The sequence below is a fragment of the Physeter macrocephalus genome, chromosome 12 (assembly GCF_002837175.3).
Source record: "Physeter macrocephalus isolate SW-GA chromosome 12, ASM283717v5, whole genome shotgun sequence".
Classification (NCBI taxonomy): domain Eukaryota; kingdom Metazoa; phylum Chordata; class Mammalia; order Artiodactyla; family Physeteridae; genus Physeter; species Physeter macrocephalus.
This window is the reverse complement of record NC_041225.1, coordinates 36250033-36272444: the sequence shown is the minus strand read 5'-3', so window position 1 is coordinate 36272444 and position 22412 is coordinate 36250033. Positions and strand designations below refer to the sequence as shown.

The following is a 22412-nucleotide window of genomic DNA, read 5'->3' as shown; positions in this document are numbered from 1 at the left end:
GTTATCAGTTGAGGGAAAGTGACTATATAGGTGGAAGTGTGGCAGGTTTATTTCTGCAACAGTGTACTTACTTAATGTCTTTCTTACTCCATTCAGTTGGATGGCTGGCAAAGAGTATTCATGGCGTGTGCTGGTGTCTGCTTTTAAATGTGTGTTCATCTTTTCGGTAGTACGTACACAAGTGCTGGATAATTGGCTCAGGACTCCCATGTAGTATGTACTATTTCCATGTGTGTAATCTGTATTAAGGTCACACTGCGTGCCCGACACTGTGTTCCACCTTTCATGGATACAGAGGATTGAAAGGCCACTCGGTCAGCTGGTCTGGCCCTAAACCCCGCCCCAAGCACCTTATGTGTGCCTTGGCCTCTGAGCGAGTGTTGAGATGAGGAGGTGATTATGGCTGTCTGACCTCAGTGAACTCACCACTTACCATAAATCCATGAGAGACAGTTGTGTAAAGGTGGATTAGAGGAGCTGCAGGTGAGAGGACTGGAAACCCTCGCCAGACAGACCACATGTTCAGACTGTGACAGAAGCCAAAGAGCTGGCTGCAGCGCCACATTTTGGCCTGATCTTCGGTTTCATTACCTAAAAACTTAAAGTAGTCCTCTTGAAGGGAAATTCTAGGACAGTCTGTATTTTTCCTGTTTTCCCTGATAGTAAATTACTTTGAACCAAAAATTAAAAGTCCCAAATCCTGAACTGTCTTTGAGAGAGGTAAGGTAGGAGAACACCATTAAATTCCATCCCAGCTTTTAATATCTGGCAGTCACTGTTTCCTACTGCAGATACTGAAGTCACTCTGTAAGAAACCCCACTTGAGATTTCTGTGACTAAAGCGTGCAGAGAGAGGAAGTAGAACACTGAAAGATGAGGGTTAGAAGTAAAGGTGTGTCCATCTTTGTTTCTTCTGTATTCCCAACAGAAAGTATGACTGTTTTATTTTCAGGTCTTATATTTTGCTCATCCTTTCATCGATGCAGCATTTATTGACTGCCTGCTGTGAAGGACATAGAGCCTGGTGTTAGAGTGTGAAGAATAATGAAACCTGATTCCTGCCCTTTTCTACCCTTTACACCAATTTCTGTCTCTTCCTTTCATCTTATGCCAACCCACCATCACTGCCCTTTAGCTCTTAGTCTTGTTCCTGCCACCGTTTTCCTGTCAAACTGTCCTTTCCTTTGAAGATGTCCCTCGGAGGTCTCCTGCCTCACCCTAGGCCTTGGCCTCGGATTCCTGGTTGTTGGAAAACTCACCCACCCTGTGACGTGGTTCCTGACACCTGTAGCCGTTCCCTTTCTGGGCCCAGCAGTGTAAGGCAGCTGCTGGTCAGGGTCATTGTTTCGGGAAGCAGCGTTAAAGCCTAGTGCAAATAGAAGCCAGCAAGGTTCATGTGGCTCAGTGGTGATACCTCAACACATGATTTCTAACTTCTCAGCTGCTCCAAAGAGAAACAGATGTGCCCTCTGATAGCGTTAAGATGGCACACGGCTAGGTCACAAGCCAGCTAATTCTCCAGAGACTTCTTGGCAGCTCTGTGGAAAGCATTTGGTTGTTAGTCTGAAGGGTGAGGTGAAGAGTGAAAAATGCAATCAAACATCATTGTCTCTTCCTTTTTGTTGCTTTTGCATCTTTTTCCAAGCATCGGTCAGAGAAGTCTTTCCAAAATGGAGGTCTGGTCATCCTCCCTTGCGTCTACAATCCTTCAGTGATTTCCTGTTGCCCTGGCAATGTGGTCTGGCCTCTGTCTGTTTCTGCAACTTCATGTTCGTTCACTCCAGCCATACCAAGCTGCTTAAATTTTTCAACCAGCCCGTGTGTTCTCTGTTCTTGGCATTCAGTATGTTGTACTCTTTTGCCTATAATGTTTCCCCAGCATTTCTTTGCTTAGCACTTGGTTCAGGTCTTACCTCACCAAGGCACGGTTCCTACCACTTGCCACCATTCTGTCGCGCTCCCAGGCTGTGCTGGATGCTCCTCTACGCACGTTTGTACCGCCCTTTACTTACCTCATAACGTTTATACACTATTACTTTGAATTTATCTACTCTCATCTCAGTAGAAAATGAGCTGTTTGAGACCAGTGTCTGTGTTGTGTTTATTGTTTTCCTCATTGCTTAGAGCAGGACCTGACATATCAAGGGTAGCAAACAAATGTTCCCTGGGTGGATTACTGAAAATTAATAATTCTTCAGCACGTATGAAATAATTGAATTATGTGTGTGTTTGTCAAATATTTGTCAGATGACTACTTATGCCAGGGAGTATTCTAGATCCTGGGGAGACAGTCGTGAGCAAAGTATATGTAAAAACCGTTGCCCTTTTCAGATTTACATTCCACTGAGGAAGGAGCACCGTAAACACAATAAGTAAATAAAATGCATACTTTATTAGATTATGATAAGAGCTTTGAAAAACAAGAAGAAAGTTAAGGACTGTGTGTGTAGAATACAATTTAAACAGGCTCAGGAAAGACCTCAATTGAGAAGGTGACCTTTGAGTAACGAAAAGGACTAGCATAGCACCAGAAAGATGGAGGGGAAGGACGTTCCAGATGGAGGGGTGGAATCTGTAACAGAGGAACTGAGGTATCCCTGTCCCATCATACGTGCTGTGGTGTTTTTTCACAAAATATTTAAGAAAGTATTAAAATGTCACGCTATAAAATTCAAGGCTCGGAAGTGTTGCCTGGCTGCAGAGGAAAAGCATAGAAATAGAGTCTGTGACCAGACTTCACTGTGACCGGGTGGGGTCTCTTCTCTCTGGCTGGGAAGGTGTCAGGAGGGGTGTGACAGTAGCAGGCTTTGTGGGGGCTTGTGAACGGGAGTCGTCAGGGGACAGTAGGAAGGTCAGACTAACCCTGGGAAGGCATTGGCTGTCTTCGTACCTTTCACATTCCTTCCCGCTTGATCTGTCGAGCAGCCTCATGTTGCAGAAAGTAAGACACAGAGAAATGCGGGTACTTGCTCAGGGTTGCTCTGGGAGAAGGTGACACCTGTCACGTAGAGCTCCGGACCCCAGTCTTTTCGCCTGCCTTTTACTTGGATGTGCTGCCGCCCTAGCTTTGTTTCGGAGGCAGCGTGTCTCTGTGTTCCGGACCTGAGTGATCTCTGGCTCGCAGTTCCTAACGGCTCGTTCCCGGGAGGATGTTTACACGTGCTCTGCGGTCGCCACCGGCTAAAATCTCTACTCCTGTGTATGACAGGGAAGCCCCTCAGAGAACTGGCGGCTGTTCTTCACCCCGCCAGCCATGATCCTGACACTAGCTCGTTTGCAGTCTATGCTCCAGCTGTTCAGAATGTATATTTCTCTGAATTTAACATCCGTTCCCACACCTCTGTGCCTGTGCAGATGTAATTCTCCTGCCTGAAATACCTCCTTCTTCTTTCCACTATCAGTAGGTAAGTCTGGGCTCCAAAGAGCCTCCTGTGTGAAGCCTTCTCTGCTGCCTCAGCAGATACCGGCCTGAAATAATTTTTTTTTCATTTATATCTTACCTTTATAATTATTGTAAATGCATCTTTTTTTTAAAAGTTGTAGTATAGTTAATTTCCGTCTCTCACGGCTCTCCTCCAGACACCCACTGGAGTGGTTCTTTTAGGCTACGGTAGCTGGTGCACGTCTGTCTTCTCGCCGCGTGGTAATCTCGTTGAGGGCAGGAATCCCAGCTTCGCTGAATCCCCAGGACTTCACCCACTGCGGTTACTCAGTGACTGTTTATTGGCATGTGAATCAGTTGAGGAATCATTCCAGCTCCTGTGGTTCGGACAACCTTCAGTTTTACAGTTTCGAGTCCTGACCCCTCCCGGATGGGCACGTTAGCTGGATGTTTTAAGTATGTTTGCGTTGTCCATTGACTACCTAATGACTCGTTATTTGAGTCTTTTCAGCATCTCCCCCTGTATAAAACGGCACTGCTGGGCTTGGAATTAGATATGACAAACTCCTGATGAATCATCCTGGAAACTGAGATCAAAGTGGTTTCAATGTGTTGTCCACACATAATAACACTCTGTGAAGCTTAGCTTCTCCTTGATTGCCAGTTCAGCTTGTTTCTGTTTTCACATTTTCTCTTTCCACCCCCTGTAGTCCTGAGCTGCTAGAATGATAACTTAGGTAGACTACTAGGTTTGAATAAAAGTACTGATATAACTTGTGGTGTTATTTCTGATAAAAAGCATGTGCATCTTGACGGGAAGCACATCCCGAGTCAGCCGCACCCAGCAGCAAACCTGGATGAGCTTTGGAGCAGCCCACTGGGCGTTCATGTTTCTTTTTAGAGACCTATAATGATGATTGGCAAATGGTCACTTGCAGAGAATTTTCTCTTCTGGTATTTGTCCTAATTAACTTCTTATGTTAATGCACGCATGACAGAAAACCTCAAATGATGAAAATAGGATAAAACGAAAAGTATTTCCCTTTTGTCTACTTCCAGAAATAGTTTATGGATATGCGTATTTATATAATAATTTTTTATGCAAATATGAGTAAACTATACACATTTTTCTGTACCTTAATTTTTTTCATTTATATCTTACCTTTGTAATTATTGTAAAGGCATCTTTTTTTAAAAATTGAAGTATAGTTAATTTACAACGTTGTGTTTCTGGTGTACACAACATGATTCAGTTATACATACATACATACACATACGTAGATATTCTTGTTCATATTCTTTTCCATCATAGGTTATTACAAGATACTGAATATAGTTCCCTGTGCTATCCAGTAGGACCTCGTTGTTTATCATTTTATATATAGTAGTTTGTTTCTGCTAATCCCAAACTCCTAATTTATCCCTCGCCACGTAAATGCATCTTGAAGTGTGATTTCTCTATCATTCTTTTTTAAAAGTTTCAGAAAATAAAATCAGTTAAAAATGGAAACGTGTCTTTTAGTTTTATATGCTAGAGAAGCAAACCCAGCAGGGGATGAAATTCAAAACTTTATGGTAAACTATTTCTAAAATGTGTTTTCTTAAGCTACTAATTGAATATACCAAGTAGAAAATTATTTCAAGCAAATAACAACCCTAGAGGGGAAACGTACCACCTGTTCAAAACTTTCCAAACAATATTACCAAGAAATGGAGACTGTTAAGCCTGAATGGATTTATTACCTCTTCTAGTAAGTAGTAGATGAAGTCATCCAGCATTTTGGTGTCATAAATATTTATGTACGTTTTGTTTTTACAGGGACTTGACCATATTCTTTAAAGAAATCGTATTTTTTTTCACCCCATAGAAGAACTGCATTGCCAAATTTGGGGGAAAAAATTAGAGTAAATTAACTCTCTACACTTTTTCAATTTTTGATGCCTTTTTATGTTTTCAGTTTTGCAGTATCTTTTTTAAAAAATATTTATTTACTTTACTTACTTATTTATGGCTGTGTTGGGTCTTCGTTTCTGCGCGAGGGCTTTCTCTAGTTGCGGCGAGCGGGGGCCACTCTTCATCGCGGTGCGCGGGCCTCTCGCTGTCGCGGCCTCTCCCGTTGCGGAGCACAGGCTCCAGACGCGCAGGCTCGGTAATTGTGGCTCACGGGCCCAGTTGCTCCGCGGCATGTGGGATCTTCCCAGACCAGGGCTCGAACCCATGTCCCCTGCATTGGCAGGCAGATTCTCAACCACTGCGCCACCAGGGAAGCCCTGGAAGCAGTGTCTTTTTGATACTGAATATGGGAGATTCTGAAGCTACCCCTAAAGTCCTTCAAAAGTTTTAGAGGCCGGGAGCTTTCATACCCATGGATCATATCATTGAAATTAGGTGGGAAAGAGAGGGAGAGAGGCTTGAATATATGCTGCATACAGAAATTCGTGACTTCAGGTGTGAGGCTGGGCGTGGAGCATTGAGGGAGCCCCGCTGGCAGGATAGGGAGGAAGGACTGATGGAGTGGGGTGCCCACGAGGCCAGAGGCCGGGGGGCTGGACTCACTTCCTCACTGCAGGACCCCAGCTCAGGATGCCTGCCATGCAGGTTGGCCTCTGTAAAACAGCAACAGCAGTCTCCTGTGCCCATCACTGGGTTGGTATGAGGGTCAAATGAAAATCACGTGAAAGTGCTTTAGAAACTTTAATGCGGTACACTTGTGTCGTGAATGAACGAATGTATGAAATGAAGTGTTGGGCTGAGTAGAGGATGCTTTTGGAATATTTTTAGAGAAATTGTGATAAGCTCAGGGGAAGAATTATTATTAAAATTTAAATCATACGTTAAAAGTAATCATGACCAGTAAAGTTCCTGAAGGAAGGGGTAGAAACTAGTAGTGATGGTGGTAAGACGAGAAATTTGCATGGAAATCTGGAACTTACAACATGCCCATCCATCTACTGTCATTCAGTCTCTGTGAAGAGTCTATCAGAGAGAAATTGCCTCAATTTTAATAATGGAAAACCTGACGCTCAGGAAGGAGGAACCAGCAATCCAGGTTCTTTGATGCCAATTCCTATGTTTTTTCCTCATAGCTAATGTTCTTTGTTTGGGGAAGATTTTGAAAGGATTAGTATTATGTTTTTACCCAATAAATCAAAGTATTGAAAATATTCCTACACATTTAACAAATGTTTGATCCATAACCTTGAAGACCTATCATCAAGGAATTAATAGAATGCCCCTTTTCACCACCTTATTAGGATGGAAATTTCAAAGGAGGTATATTTATATCAAGAGGTTGAACAGAAAACGATCTTCTAAATTCTCTCTGTTCTAAATCTCTCTCCGTTATTCTTAGAGAAGACAGAATGCCTGGAAACACAGCTCAGACCAGGATCTCCAGTTGAACACCTGCCATGGTGTGTCCTCTGTGACCATTTGTATTTACACATGTGTGTATATGTGTAAAAGGGATGAAAGGGAGAATGTGTGTGTTAAAAAAAATAGGTCAGTCCTGATGTAATATAGAATGACAGCATTAAGTCCATCATTGAAAGCTGATCATCTGTAAAAGGACTCAAATGCCAAATTTCATTTACATTTGGTGGGAACTATGTGTACATTGATCTTATCAAGATTCTTATAATTTTAAGAGATACCCCTCCCTGCACAACAAATATAAAAGGCTGCTTCTTGGGCGACATTATGCCTGGGAGTCATATCCTGCCCTGCCACCAACCCTGAATGGCCTTTAGTCAAGCTACTCGCCTCCTTACCCATCTTAAAGAGGATGGTACTAGTAGACTCTGGTCCCCCAAGATTGTTAGTATTAAATGAGATGCAGTTCATGTATATTTAGCGCTATGTCTGTTCCATACCGAAGACTGAAATATTAGGTATTTGTTCTTAAATATTTCTTAGAAAAGTGAACACATTTGATGCACAGAGAATGTGAAGTAAAAATTATTCACAGGGGCTAGACAATTTCTACTTAATAAAGGAGAAGGGATGAAAGTTGTTTAAACTGTGTAGGGACCTACTGGTTATAATTTGTTGGTCTAAAATTGTATTTTTAACAAAGAAATCTGTTCTGATGTTTAGTGGAGGCATCAATGAGATGAGATGTAGAACTTCCCCAGTTCCACACCTGGAGGGATTTACAAGGTTTTATTTTATTTTCATGATTGAATTCTTATACATTCATAGGATTTTTGCCTTGAAAGGTGATCATCTTGTGCTACTCCTTTGTTCTACATCTGAAGAAACTGAGCCCCAGAAGAGTCAGGAGTGTCCATTGCTCCCTCAAAGGAGTTTCCAGCGTTCTTGTTTGTGTTTCTATAATGGTTCTTATATTCAGGTGCCTTCTGTGAGTTGTTTATGTGTACATCTTTGACAATCACTAGTTTTAGTTTCTTGGGAGTAAGCTCTGGGCCCAATTTGCTTTCATATAATAATAGAGAAAAAGACATTTTAAAATATTTTGTTTGTGCCTCCCAACAAGCCACAAGGATGGTGTGCTTGTTGACTGTCTTATAGATGAGGAAACAGAGACATGATAGAACTTGCCCCAAACTGCATCTCTGCTAAATGAAGGATCTGGAATATAAACTAGTATTACTAACTTAAAAGCTACAACTGCTGTTCAGTGTGTCTCCGTTTTACTCCACACCTGATTTGTTCAAGAAACTCTACTGTGCTCTAGGAAAGACAAATCCACTAAGTACCCGTGGTCTCTGCCTGCTGGAAGCTGTGTTTTAATACTTACAAGAGAAGGCAATGTAAAGTATGCAGTAGAGGTACAATTAAAGTGTAACTGGTGCATACCTTTGAGTAAATTCCATAATCCCTTTCATTTTGGGAGCACCTGCTAAAGGCCAGGTCTTGGTTTATGTATTTTGTGTGTGTGTGTGTGTGTGTGTGTGTGTGTGTGTGTGTGTGGTCTCTTAGGCTTTGTGAAACCATGCAAGCTATATATATTGCCATTTTATAGATGAGACAATCAAATTTGTAGTTGTTAAGTAACTTGCACAAGGTCATCCAGCTAGTAACTTCTCTGTGTCCACGCTTATTACACTCTGCCATGCCATTTTCTTCATTCGCAAAAGGAGAGAATAGGTATTTTTTGCCACATATGAAAATAAAGGTTGTATGTGGAGACTTGAAACTCTCTGTAAGATAAAGAAAAGCCAATGTAAATATCAGTATTAGCGATTATGCTCATTATTGCTATGGCTGCCATTTTGGAGCTTAACTCTCTACCTGGTTTGGGGATTTGTTTCATAAATGGTATTCGAATGCAAAGAGAATAGAAATGAGATCACATATATAGTCCACTCTCCCAATACAGGGACCGAGTCCTTGAGATGCCAGAAAGCAAAAAGTGGAAACACGAAAGTGGAGCAGTAGCTGTGAGCGACCCTTGGGCGAGGGGGGGTGGTCGATTGCATGCGTGGGGGTGGGCGTCACTCAGAGATGGACGGCCTGGCTGTAGCCTCTCCCTCAAAGCGCGTCGGGCAACTGGAGGCTGAGGACTTTCGCCTGAAACCACAGGGTCGGAGTGTATGTGGAAAGAAGCCTTCCTCACAGTTTTGATGAACGCGGGTTTGCCGGTGGAGTGCAAAACCGACCCAAAGAGTTCCCTGGAAGAACACCTACAGAAGAGCTCTCCTGCTGCCCCGAAACCCTGATCATTGGATAGTAGCTCCTGCTCTCTCTCTTCCTCGGCAGGAAAGTGCTAACTGGATGAGGTGTGAGAAGAGCAGGCAACAGCGGAGCACACCAGGGTGCGGAGCAGGTGTAGACGACGGGCTGGCTGGTCCCCAGCAGCACCCCTATACCAGACAGCTTCAGAGGGGCTTTGCCCCGGTGGGCGGTTCAGGGTGGTGCCTCGGGGCTTCAGTCCGTAAGTAGGAGGGGGTTGGGTTAAATGACAGCCACAGAGGCACTAAGGGCTGAGGCACGGGGTCTCCTCCGCCTGTATCCATTGCCAGAAGTACCAGGCGTACGCAGCTTATTCCCAAATCACTTCTAATTGCAGTTAGATCAGCTTTATTCACTCCATCTTCCCATCAGGCCGTAGCCATCCAGGCTTAGCACGTACTCTCCCCTTTAGCAGAATTTGTCTCCCTGTTCTGGCCATTTTACTTCTGATACCTGAGCAGTTAGCCTAGAAATTAACTCTTCCAAGAAGACCTCCTTGATACGTGCCCAAGTCCCACTCCTCTGTATTCCCGTAGCACCCTGTGCTTACTTGTATCACACCATTTTATAACTGTTTGCTTGATTGTCTCTCCTCATAGACTGAATTCTCGGAGGAAAGGGTCGCATCTTAGTACATCACCTGGTACATGATAGGTGCACAAAAAATACTTGTTGAATGATTGACAGATGGTCTTCTAGCTGCTTACTTCGGAGCATTCGTTTTCAAACCTACGTCTTTTGACTTGAGACACGTATCTGTGGTTTTTGAGAGTAAGACTCAGTGTCTGCCTAGGGGTAGGGGAAAAATTGAGTAAGGTTGACTTATTCTTAAATCCACCTGCTGGACTCCAAGAAGATTTCTTTAATTGGTTTTTTTCGGTACTCCCAGATTGTTCCTTAATAGGATCATGAGAGAATGTCAGGCTAGGTTAGGTAATATGGACTCGACATTGACAAATCTCATGTGTAGCTCAGAATAATGGCGTACACATTAGAAATGCTGATGGCTTATAGTAATTAGATGTGTTTCTGAGAACCAAAGGTAGATTTCTGGAGTTTTCTTCCTAATTTGCTGGTATTAAAATATGCGCCATATTTTCCCAGAAATTGGGAGGGATTGAGTTCATGTTGTTCACATATTAGGTAACTCCAGAATCATGGCTGCATTGCTGTTGCTTTGTTGACACCCGGACCAACTTTAATATAAATAAATGTGGTTGGTTAACGACTTATTTTCCTTTCCAGTCAGCTGTTCAGTTCTGGGTTTTGTTCTGTTGGAATAATTGTATTGTTGTTAAAGAAGCTGCTAGATTTAAGGAGCAGTATCCCATTGAGCCCCAAATTGAGCAGAGTAAAAACTGGTTGCATACTGTCTTATGAAACTAGAAAAATTTATGATTTCAGGAACAGGGATGGGGTTTTTGCCCCTCACTTGTCCCTGGGGAAAACATTCTTCTACTTAGCTATTTAGGCATTTCTCGTGGAATCATTGAACTGCAGCTCTTTGTTATTGAGAACACTTAGATGGTCCAAAGAAAATTTATCTAGGGGCAGTGATGATAAAAATTACTTCCAGGGTGAATTATTATAAATGATCAGATAATTGGGGAAGAGATCTGGTATGGGATGATGGTAGTTGGAAAAGCAAGCATACATTATTCTTTAAGTGGGTGGAGATTTTTAAGGTGGAAGAGCAGAGCAGGAGTCCAGAAACCCGCTCCTAGAGTCAGTTCTGGGTCCCGTCTTTGTGGTCTGCAAAACGTACCGCCTCTGCAATTCACTCCTCAGGGTGGTTATCAGCCTTGATTAAATGGCAGCAGTGTGAAGGGTCAAACAGGTGCCCGGCAGACATGCTCTTCTTCCCACTGTTACTCTTTTTTTTTTTTTTTTTAATTAGTCTTTTTGTTACTCATAGGCCGATCCCAAAGAGCTAATCAGGATGGTCACCAGGCATGTGGCTCGATATGGGCAGGAAGCCTGGCCCGAGGAGCTCGCTGCACTGACCAAGCAGTTACAGTACTACAACGAACGCCTCCTGGACTTCACTCAGGCTCAGATCCTCCAGGGCCTGCGGAAGGGTGTGGATGTGCAGCGGTTCACTGCAGATGACCAGTACAAGCGGGAAACCATCCTCGGTCTGGCAGAGTAAGGAATACCTTCGTCGCCTAAAGGGACGGATTTAAAACATACAAGCACGCGCTGAGTTATCAGGACTGTTAATCATAGTCCTCTGAAGATTCACATTCATGGTTGCTAAAAACAGGACTTTGCCCTACTTCTTCCTGTCCTGTGAGGGATGTGTGTGTCTTCCCAAATGGATTAGTGATGCAGACAGTATTTTGAGCCTGCAGACTTAAGTAGTAAGGATGGGAATTATTAAAAAAGCTTCCCATGATGTTGATAATCCAATACCAGTACCATGTTAGAGGTGATAGAGTGTGATCAGGGGTGAAGAGTGTCAAGCTTACTATAGAAATTTCAAAACAAGATTCCCCTTTATTCCTGGCTAGAATCTCACTTTGCTACTACATGGCCGTTTAATTTCCTCAGTATGTTAAAAGTTAGGTACCGTTGACTTAATACAAGAGGAGACACTGAGTGTTATGGGTCCAGGACACCTTTATCTGTCCTGGGTTTCTAGAGAAAGAAGAGCCAACCACTTGAGCACTTTCTCTTGTTCGAGGCCTGTAGCAGCTGCCATTTTTTCCTTTGTCCCTTACCGCTCTCAAGAGAAAAGCAAGCCCTTGTGTGAGATGACAGTATGGTTGGGGAGGTCCCTTTCTAGGTATGGAATTCTCCTTGGTTTTAATACTCGTCTTCAGTTTTTGTTTTAGATCAGATGAGTTCAGATCAAATGAGAATTACATGTCAAATGGTGGGAAAGTGAAAAAAAAGTTTCTTTTTAAGTGTGTTCACCCACAATGGTTATTAAGTTAGAGGTATGTTTTGTTTTTAACACCGCAATTTGTGGAGTGCTTATCATGGGCCGGGAACTGTGTTAGATGCTCTGTAAACTTTATTTTATAAACACCTTTTAATCCTTAAAGATAACCCTATGACATAAAATGTTGTTATCCCCATCTTATAGCGAAAGAACGTGAGGCTTATTGATATAAAGTAAGTGGCCCCAGTTTACATAGGTGGTAAAGGTCACAACTGTGACTTTAACCTTGATCTGCCACATGCCAGAGGCATCACAGCTTCAACACCATGTGCCCTCCCCACACTGCTTGATTGAATTCTCAAGGAAGCATTGGTACGCAGTTCAGTCTAGGCTTCCAGCCCTTGAAACGAGGTTAAACTGTGCTTAACGTTTAACGATTATTTCTCTCTCCTGATAAGTTACCTTAAAATAACAAAGAATAGGCTTGGTTATGGTAGTGGTATATGCTATTTTTCATCATTATTCTTAAATCTTAAAGAAACTGGCAAAGTAACCTTGGTACTCTGTAACAGTTTTATATTAGCCTGGGCTTCTTTCCTACTAGAAGACACCCCAGATTCTCTTTAGAGGGAGGCGGGGAACAGAGAGATCAAAGCGAGAGAGTAGGAACAACCTATAGCAGAATTAAGTTAAGAAGAGAAATACAGAATTTTTTTTCTCTTCCCCTCTGTTCTCCTGGAGGTTCATAATTTCATAGGGTCGTTTAATATCCAATTTGAAAGTGACCAAAGAGATCATTTAATCCAACCTCCTTACTTTTGGAAGAGGAATCTGAGAACCACAGAGCTTTGAAGCATTGTTCAAGGTCACACAGCCAGGAGTTGAGCCTGGGCTTCCTGTTTCCAAGTCCAGTGGGCTTTTTCTTTGGGCATTTGGTAATCCTTGGTGCCATGCTCTTGGTTTCTTAGAAGAGAGGTTACTATGCAGAATAAAAGTTGTTAAGGCATGCCTTACATCATCAATTACAAATATTTTGCTTGGTCTTTGTCTTTTCTTTTTAAGTATCCAGCTGGCATTTGCTATTTGAAGTATGTCCTAGAGGACAAATATATGCTTTTGATAAATATATAATAGAATCTTCTCCACAATCTGTTGGTTAGAAAAATATACAGCAGTCTTTAGATGGCTTGTTTAAAATGTCTCAAAGTGTCTATGGGTTTTCTGAGTTAGCAGTTCTGATTTGGAGATGGCATTTTAGCATCTCACATACAAGAATCCTCGAAGGACCTGCTTCCTTCTGTCTTGCAGCTCCACCTTCAAATGTGACCATTCTTTATTTTCTCCCTAATTGTATGTCCACTTTAATGGCAGTTGTTTTCTGTGAGTGCACTATAGTTGTCCTTTGTTGTCTGTGTATCTTAGTTATTACATTCTCAGTGGTTAGGGTGACTTTGAGGAGAACAGAGTATAGTTTGCGTACTCCCCACTTTTATCAGATAATAAAGATATGAATACTTAATGAGCATGTACCTGGTGTCAGGCACTGTGCCAGACTCCCACAATAGGAAGAGTGAGCTGTTAATGGTCCCTATTCTCCAGGAATTCTCATCGCTCACGTAGACATTGGTATTCAATAAGTACTTTAAGAAAAAAAATTTTTTTTAATTAATTAATTTATTTATTTTTCGCTGTGGTGGGTCTTCGTTGCTGCGTGTGGGCTTTCTCTAGTTGCGGCGAGCGGGGGCTACTCTTCGTTGCGGTGCGAGGGCTTCTCATTGCAGTGGCTTCTCTTGTTGCAGAGCACAGGCTCTAGGCATGCGGGCTTCTAGTTGTGGCACGTGGGCTCAGTAGTTGTGGCTCACGGGCCCTAGAGCACAGGCTCAGTAGTTGTGGCGCATGGGCTTAGTTGCTCCGCGGCATGTGGGATCTTCCTTGGCCAGGGCTCAGAACCTGTGTCCCCTGCATTAGCAGGTGGACTGTTAACCACTGCGCCACCAGGGAAACCCAAGAAGTAATTTTTGGCAGTTACCTAATAATCCAGGCATTGACAGACTTAACCCAGTCCTTGGCCTCTTTTTTATAGTCTATGAGCATAGAACGTTTTTTACATTTTTAAAGCTTTGTGGAAAAACAAGAATAAAAAGCAATAGAAAGAAGAATATGCTACGGAGACTGTATGGCGGTAAAGCCTAAAAGATTTACTATTGAGCTCTGCGCAGAAAACATTTGCCAACTCCAGGCTGATCAAATGTATAAATGTCCTGGTTTCCTTAGCTGGGGTAAGTACAGTCTTAGCAGTATTACTTAATGATAACAGGTATTTCATTCCCGTTTCTGTGGTTTTGTCCACCATTCTTCCAACCAAGAATTCCATCCTTATATTTCCTCTACTTCTGGGAAATAGGGGTCTTGCAGTAGTCTTACCAAAATGGCCTTTATGTAGGTGCTCTGGACCAGAATTCCTTATATGCCTAGAGATTCTCAAATCTGATGATACCATTCCCTGGTTTAAACTTTCCACTGACTCTCCATTGCCTACAGGATAAGATACAGGTCCTTCAGCTGGCCTGTATGGTCATGGTTGTGACACCACCCCCGCCTTCTGCTTCCTCTGTCAGAAGCCCATCTGTCTCTTCTCCCTCTTCACAGCCCCTACTTATTTAATCCTTGTTTACTCTCCAATCTTCAGCTCAGATTGGTCACTCTCTCGTCTCCATCCTCACAGAATTTTGTAGCGTTTCTTTTAGCACTCCCCCCATTCTGTTTGATTCCTGGTTCACATTTCACATCCTCCATTAGGCTGTAAGTTCCTCAAGAAATATCTTATTTGTTTTTATGTCCTCAGCAGCTAGCACAGTAGCTGGCCCAACGTAGAAAGCAGGAATTTGTTGAGTGACTAACTGTGCTTTCTCAAATATCTATCTGTAGGGTGAGGATCCATTTCCTTTCCACTGCTTTGTGACTGTAGGCGCTGGTATCTAGATCAGAATCTTTTGATCTCAGTACATTTTGGACTGAGTCAGTCTTCGTTGTGGGAAGGCTGCTCTGAGCATTGTAGCGTGGTCGGCAGCCTCCCTGACCTCTACCTGCTAGATGCCAGCAGCTCTCTCCTTTTCCTCACCCACTGTGACAATCAAAAATGTCTCCAGACATCGTCACATGTCCCCTGGGGGACAAAATCACCCTCGGTTGAGGTCCACTGATCTAGACAATTCCTTGGTCAATTGCAATGCACCACAGAGAAGAAAAGAGCATTAAAATTCCTTCTGTGTACTTTTCCTGAATTACTGTGAAATGTCTTATTAAGGACTGTGCTGGCTGCGCCCCTCTCAGCTGGAGAGCGGTCCTAATGAGCATCTTCTTTGCTGATTAAGGTCATGTGTTTCTCTCCTCCCCTTCCCTCTGGCTGACGGACATTCGTGAAGGACGCTTGAGGAGAACGTCTACAGCATTGCTCTTTCTCTGGCCCAGCGCTACAGTGTCTCCTGTTGGGAAGTTTTCATGACCCATTTGGAGTTCCTGTTCACCGACAGTGGGTAAGCACACAACTCTTATGCAAGTTTATTTCCATGCCTTTCTTTTCAGAGTCTATTTTAAAGGAGTCTTGAAGCCATTCTGTTCAATTTCACTTTTCCTTTTGAGCTGTAGTACACCAGTGTCTTTGTACAGTCTCTCTTCATATGTCTCTGACATACCAATATGCTAACGGTAGTCTTAGTTTTTGTTTTTCAGTAATAATAGTCCTGAGTTTGAGACTTGAATTCATTCGTTTATTCGAAGATATTTATTGACAATCTCTTGTGTACTAGGAACAGTGTTAGGTACTGGGTTACAATAGTCAGTAAATTTCAGCTCTCTTGGAACTCATAGTCTATGGTGGGAGACAGGTTATAATTGAATAATGACATAAGCAAATGTGACATTAAAGCTGTGATAGGCACTGTGTAAGAGAGCCCAAATAGGGGATTTGGCACAGTTAGGGAAGGCTTTCCTGAAGAAATAACTCTTGAGCTGAGACCTAAATAGTGACTCAAAATTAAGTACGCTACGAGGAGATGGGAAGCATTTTCTAGGGAGGCAAAACAGTTGAGTGCAAAAGCCCTTTGACAGGTTGGAACGTGATGTCTGTGAGCCTAACAGATGGGTAGTATGGTGACGCCCTGAGAGGCGGTGGAGCACGGGGTGAGATGGGGCTGCTGAGAACCTGGAAACCAGACCTTGCAGCCAGACCGTACAGGCCCTATCCAGGGCTGTGGGCTCTTTCCCAAGAGTAATAGGAGGGTATTTAAAGATTCTGGTAAAAGAGAGGGAGGTAATATGATCAGATTGGCATTTTGATAAGATCACTATGGCGACCATGTTGAGGAAAGATTTTAGGGAGGCCAGCGTAGACATATATGGACCAGTTCGGGAGCTATGATAGTAATAGACTGCAGGACGGGTGACCATAGCCTGGAGTAGGGCTTTGAAAGTACAGGAGAGGTGAGACTGGGTTTCAGAGATACCTGGAAGGTGAAATAAATGGTAATAAATGAATTGATTAATAAGAATAAACTAGCTGTGAAGGTGAGTGAAAGGAGAAGGGTCAAGAATTATCTCCAGGGTTTTACTTGGTCTGCCTTTTGGACAGTGACATCATTTGGGACAGAAAACACTAGTTAGGGACACAAGGTATTTCAGGGGAGGGTGAGGAAAAGGCAAAGGAATGGAAAAGTTATACACATTGAAATTCCCAAGAGGAAAGGTCAAGTAGACAGTGCATCTTATAGATCTGGAATTCAAAAGAGAAGGTGGAGCTGGAGATACTAATTTGGGAGCCATGTGCACATAGATGATAAATAAGCTATGTTGTGGGTGTGCTTTGGGTGGTGAGCATAGAATGAGAAAAGGAGAAAGACTTATGACAGACCTCGGGGACCTTCCACAATTAATGATGGAGGAAGAGCTGCTAGCAAAAGGGACAAAAAGAGCAATCGAGAGGGAGGGCTCTTGTTCTAGGCAAGCCGTGGGAAGGAATAGTTTCAAGAAGTGGGGGTAGTATTGAATGGTCAGGACCTGCTTATAATTCATCATCTTTCATTTTTATTAATATCTTTGAAATTCTACCCTCTACGTTTTAGTATTTATGAAATTGCTACATGGGTAATAGTGTTTTCTATGATAAATACTGTACTGACTTCACCATTTTTGAGGCATAGAAATATGTTCAAATAAATGTTTCTTATTATACGCATAGTAGCGTAAAAAAATCTTGGCATTTTATTAAATATCTTTTTCCTTTCGTTGAATGTTACATAAAAGGTTGTCATATCTGTACAAACAGGATGCTCCATTGGTCTCTGAATATATTAGAAATTATCAGGCAATCTAGTAACCTGCAGGACTGTTCCCAGCATATCATTATACCTGATAGTGGTGTGATTATACAGACGCACGGAAGTTACAAAAGCAGGAAATCATTACCTCCTGTTTTGTCATTACTTGTGAGTGACAAAACACCTAATATTGATTTAGCAAGTGGCGTTTGGTGCTTCATGTTCATTACTTAAAAGCCTGTTGTTTGCCTTCCTATTCAGTCCAGCTCAGTAACACAAGTATTAACGATCAGCCTTGTTAGTACAATAGAAATTGCCCAATATTTACTTGTTGAGTCAATGCCAATGGGAAGTTAATAGGTCAGAGCTGCAAGAAAAATAAAGCTCTGTATCTTAGGGTTTTGTATTACCGTTCCTTTATAAAAGCCATCTTCCCCCCTGAAGTTGATTTTTTCTATAATTTTACATTCTCCTTCCTCTTGGTTGAATTCGGAGGTATTTCCTCGTCTCACCAAATGTACAGATAAGCAAACACACAGGTTGGGTGAGGCAGCATTGTGCAATAGAGCAGAAGCCTTCCAATCAAGAAACCTAGAGCAGATCCTGTGTCTCTCCAGCTGTGTGTCCCTGCACCAGAGAATTCAATTCTCTGAAACTCATTTTCCTTTACTCTAAGTGAGGTGTCATAAAAATTAAATGACTTCCTGGTGAAATATCAAACCTACCGTACCTGACACATGATCCATAATTAATGGTAGTTTATTCCTGGAATTTCACTCCTTTAAGAAAGAGATAATGGTCGTAAACACCCAAACTTGAGTTCCTGGTCTCCTTTTTCCCCTTATTCTTCCTCATTTTCTTTCTTTTTCTTGGTAGTTTTCAACATCAGTGGTGGCTTTGAGCGGCTCTGTACACCTGGCGTCGGCTCCCTCTGGCGGTCACTGGTTCTCCCAGGGCGTGTTCAGCTCCCTGAGCTCGGGGCTGATTTCTCACTCACTGCAGCCTTCACAGCCATCTTCACCTCTAGGCTGTGCTAGACACTTCGGTGCATCTTACAGACAACATTAACTACCCGTGAGGGCATGGGTTTTGGAGTCAGGCCACATTTCAAGATCCAGCTCTGCTGCCCATAACCCCAGCTGTGTACCTGGGCACGTCTCTTAATCCTCTGGAGTCACGGTTTTCTCAGTTAAGGAGACCACCATCCCCACCTGGTGTGGTTGTAGAGATGAGAGAAAATCTGTGGAAAGCGTGTAGCCGGGCGGCTCTTTAATACTGTCGAGATCATTCCTGTTACTGTTCTTGCCAGTTCTGCTGACTCCATGTGTGTCTTTAAGTTTTGAATATGGGATCATTTTGAAATGGCAGAGGATGTTTCTAGCTGATAGAATAGTACCACATTTGTTTATTCATTAAATATTATTATTATCTTTTTCCTAGTACCTTTGTGTTCCAAGCATAGGTTTAAATGCTGAACAAGACAGACACATCCTTACCTTTATAGAGCTTATATTCTAATTGGGGAGACCCCCGTCACACACACACACAGTTAAAAACAACTAAAACAGAAATTGCTGGTCATAATAAGTACCATAAAGGAAATGCACAAGGAGCAGATAGGAAAGGCCTCTTGTGGACGTCAAAAGAGCTCAGTATTGGAGAATGGAAGAAAAGGCGTTTCAGGCAGAGGGGATGCATTTCAGGCATTTGTGGGACAGGGACATTCTTGGCATTTTTGAGTAACTACAGGAACGGAACGCCTTTGTGGCTGGAGCGCATGGAGCCTAGTGAGCAAAGGCCTGCATAAGGGCCAGAAGTACCTCTCACTGTCAGCCTTGATAACACTCCATCTGTTCCTTCTTATTTAAACAGCAGACCTGAAGGCCATACAACCTCTACATTTTCATTTCACTCTAGTAGGTACTTTTCCATCACCCAGGGGATTAATTATCCAAGTGATTTTGCTTGGGTGGCAGATCGTGATACCTCTTCATCTCTGCTGGTTAGTTCAGTGCTGCCTCTTTCTGGCCCCTGGGAAGGGACTCTGTGCTGTGCTGTGCTGTTTTGCGCAGCCAGTTTCATATTCCCTGGTAGGATTCTTTTGGTCTCAAGGATAAGGATGGGCAAGAGCGTGCTGTAGCTGTGCGGAGGTGAATGAACTATAACGCGTCTGCCTTTTCCTGCACTGAAACAGAAGTGACACACAATCTCTGCCTGAGGGTAGCTGTCGCTCATAGGCAGGTTTGTGTCCAGATTGTCACATGGTAAAGAATTCTCAATTCTGGCCTTCTCTTCTTGACTTAGTTGAGGAGTTTGATAATAGTTGGTGTGTAGAGAGGGGATTTAAGGCAACCTAGCTTCTTAAAAGTATGTTATAACATTGAAAAAGAAGATAAGTAAAAATTCAAACCAGGAAAAATCCATTTAGAGTAGGAAGGTTGAATGTAGAAATTCAGGTCATAGGTCTTACTTATTTTTTAAAATTGAGCCATAGATAAAATTTTGACCTTTCTTTGGCCTAAAGGACCATGATCCTGATCATGACCGAGGCTGTGATTTGCATTGTACATTAGAAGAAATCTTCCAGTCCTAAAAATGGAAGAACTAATTACTACCATCACCAAAATGGAAGCAATTGTTTCCATGTATCTGCAGCCTTCCTTTCCATGTTGTGATTCTTAAGGCCACTTTTCCCCCAGATAGGAAACAATTCCTGACACTGGCACAAAATGTAATAAGCAAAAAGATGCATTTTGGGGCCTGTTTTCGTCTTGTGGAAAGTGCACAGTCTTTGGATCCTGCAGGTCTGGGTTTTAAATCGTGGCTCTGTGACCTCCTTCTAGTGTGTACGTGGTGGGCAAGTTGTTTCATCCCTCTATTCCTACGTTTCCTCCTCTGCAAAATGAGTATTCTTATTCCATTTTGCAGAATTGCTCTGAGATTTGAGAGATTTATACAAGATGCCTGACATGTATTAGATGCTCAAAGGAAAAAAAAGTAGTTGCTATTGTTAATTCTGGAAACAGACCAGATTACTTTACTGAACTCACCCTCTGACCGCTATCAGCCTAACATTGCAAATCTGATTTTTTAACAATTATATTTCAGGACAGTGTGGTATCAGTTATAGTATACCTGCTTTGTGAGAATTAAATGAGATGACCCAGTACTTAACGTATAATAAGATGTGTTCAGTAAATGATGACTATTGCTGTTTCTGTGCTATGGTGTCTTTTGAAATATTTTTTTGTTAGAGAGGTAATAATATGAGACTACATAAACCAGTCGGAATTGACATTTTATGAGAAATGAAAAGGCTTAAGGGGTCAGGGTTGTTCTTATGGAGGAGACGAAGCCTATTCACATGGGCTTCTTTCCACGTCACCACTCTGTCCACAGAAAACGTTCCACAAAGGAACTCACCAAGTATTAGTGTGACAAGAAACAGACTCCAAGGTACTCATTATTGATTCTCTCATCAACTGTGTAGGTGACCTTGCAAAGTTAAAGTTCATTGTTTGGTTTGCAAAGACACTTGGCTAAAATGTTGGAAAAACTGGAAAAGGCCATGATTATTTTTTTTCCCATGTTTCCCCCGCATAATCACATATTCAGCTGTCAGGCAGCACTGCAGGTCAGGTCTGCCACATCAAGTTCATTCTGAGGCATTTGTGTGGCAAATATCTCGGACTGTTTGTTTCCCTCAGGTCGGCGTAGTTGTGATTTAGAGGGTAGAATTGTGTCTTCCCACAGGAATCAGTGGTGGAGGCCTGTTCACCCATGGTCATGGTCATTCATGTGGATTTCTGTATCTTCACACTTTTAGGATTAGTCTTTGGGGGAAATGCTTAGAAGTTTCTGCATCTGAACTGTGTGGACCAGTGGACCCCATCCCTTTGCTCTCTCCAGCCTTTCCCAGGAGCTCTGTCCCTCTCGCCTTCTTTCTCTACTCTTCAGTCAACTCATGGAATTGTATCAGTATTATCACTCAGTCTCAGATCGAGTAAAGTAAAGTGCATTTAAATAAATTTGTTTCCCTCCATGAATATAAGTCCTTTCAATTCATGCTGTTCTGGAATCACAGTTTTGGCTGATTGACAACTCGAAGCCATTACAGAATCCCTTAATCATGGGATTAGTACTAATAACTTATTCCTTGTGCCTTTAGTACAACTAATGCTAATTTTCTTCTTGTAGTTAATCTCTGAAAGTTAAATTTGCACCATATATATACTTATATATATGTGTGTGTGTATATATATATGTGTATATATATATATTTATATATATGTGTGTGTGTATATATATATATATATATATATATATATAAAATTAGTTGCCTTATAGCTAAAGCTTAGAAAAACCACTTAAGCAGTTTTTAAGGGTAACCATTGATTTGATCAGTGAAAAGTCCACAGTAGTTTCATGGTATTTCTTCCTACTCTCTTGAATGTGGGTTCTTTGGAATTGTTTTCTAAGCAGAGATTTCATTTCTTGTTCCAAAAGGAAGATAACAGCATCTTTCAATGGGAACTATTAAAATGGGTTATCAATTACTGGCATCTATGAAAGGTCTTAGTACCTTGTAATTTACCGAAGAGGGAGGTTTTCGTGTTTATCAGGTGTCAGTAAAAAGTATTCCAGTATCTCTCTTGACAAGATAATTAGGGAAGATTGCACATCAGGCAAACTAAACTGCAGGCACAGAAGAATAGGTGGGTGGGCTAGGGGGGAAAGTGACGTTGACTGAGAGAGACTGGATTCAGAATCGAGTCGAGCACAGATGAGTAAAGCTGTTGTGGTTTAGCCATTGTCCTTTTGGTAGATGATGAGTCTCAGGTACTCTGCTTGCCAGGGGATAGCAGTGAAGTGTGACAGGAGAACTCTTTTAGATTACTGCCCCTGAGAGAGAGCTCATGTCTGTCACAGAAAGAATCCTGGGTTTGAAATGGTTGTCAGTGAGGGTGCTTAAGCTCCATTGGTTGATGGCTGCTTTGTGACTAGGTGAGCAGCCCCAGCCACGCAGAGTCCAGACAGATCTGGACGCTTGGTCTTAGGCGTCACTTAACCTATCTGATGACAGTCTCTCACTTGCCTGCCGCGGTAATCCATGGAATAAGTGCAGGCTTTCTTTCC

At 42.4% G+C, this 22412-nt stretch overlaps 1 protein-coding gene across 1 annotated transcript in view; it reads left to right on the top strand.

Annotated features, from left to right (window-relative positions):
* Nucleotides 1–22412, top strand: part of NBAS (NBAS subunit of NRZ tethering complex) — a 357350-nt gene that overhangs the window by 232385 nt on the left and 102553 nt on the right. Inside the window, exons 41-42 of the mRNA XM_024119119.3 lie at nucleotides 10993–11222; nucleotides 15387–15497. Coding sequence (XP_023974887.1) covers nucleotides 10993–11222; nucleotides 15387–15497 — 341 coding nt within the window. The remainder of the gene's footprint in view (nucleotides 1–10992; nucleotides 11223–15386; nucleotides 15498–22412) is intronic.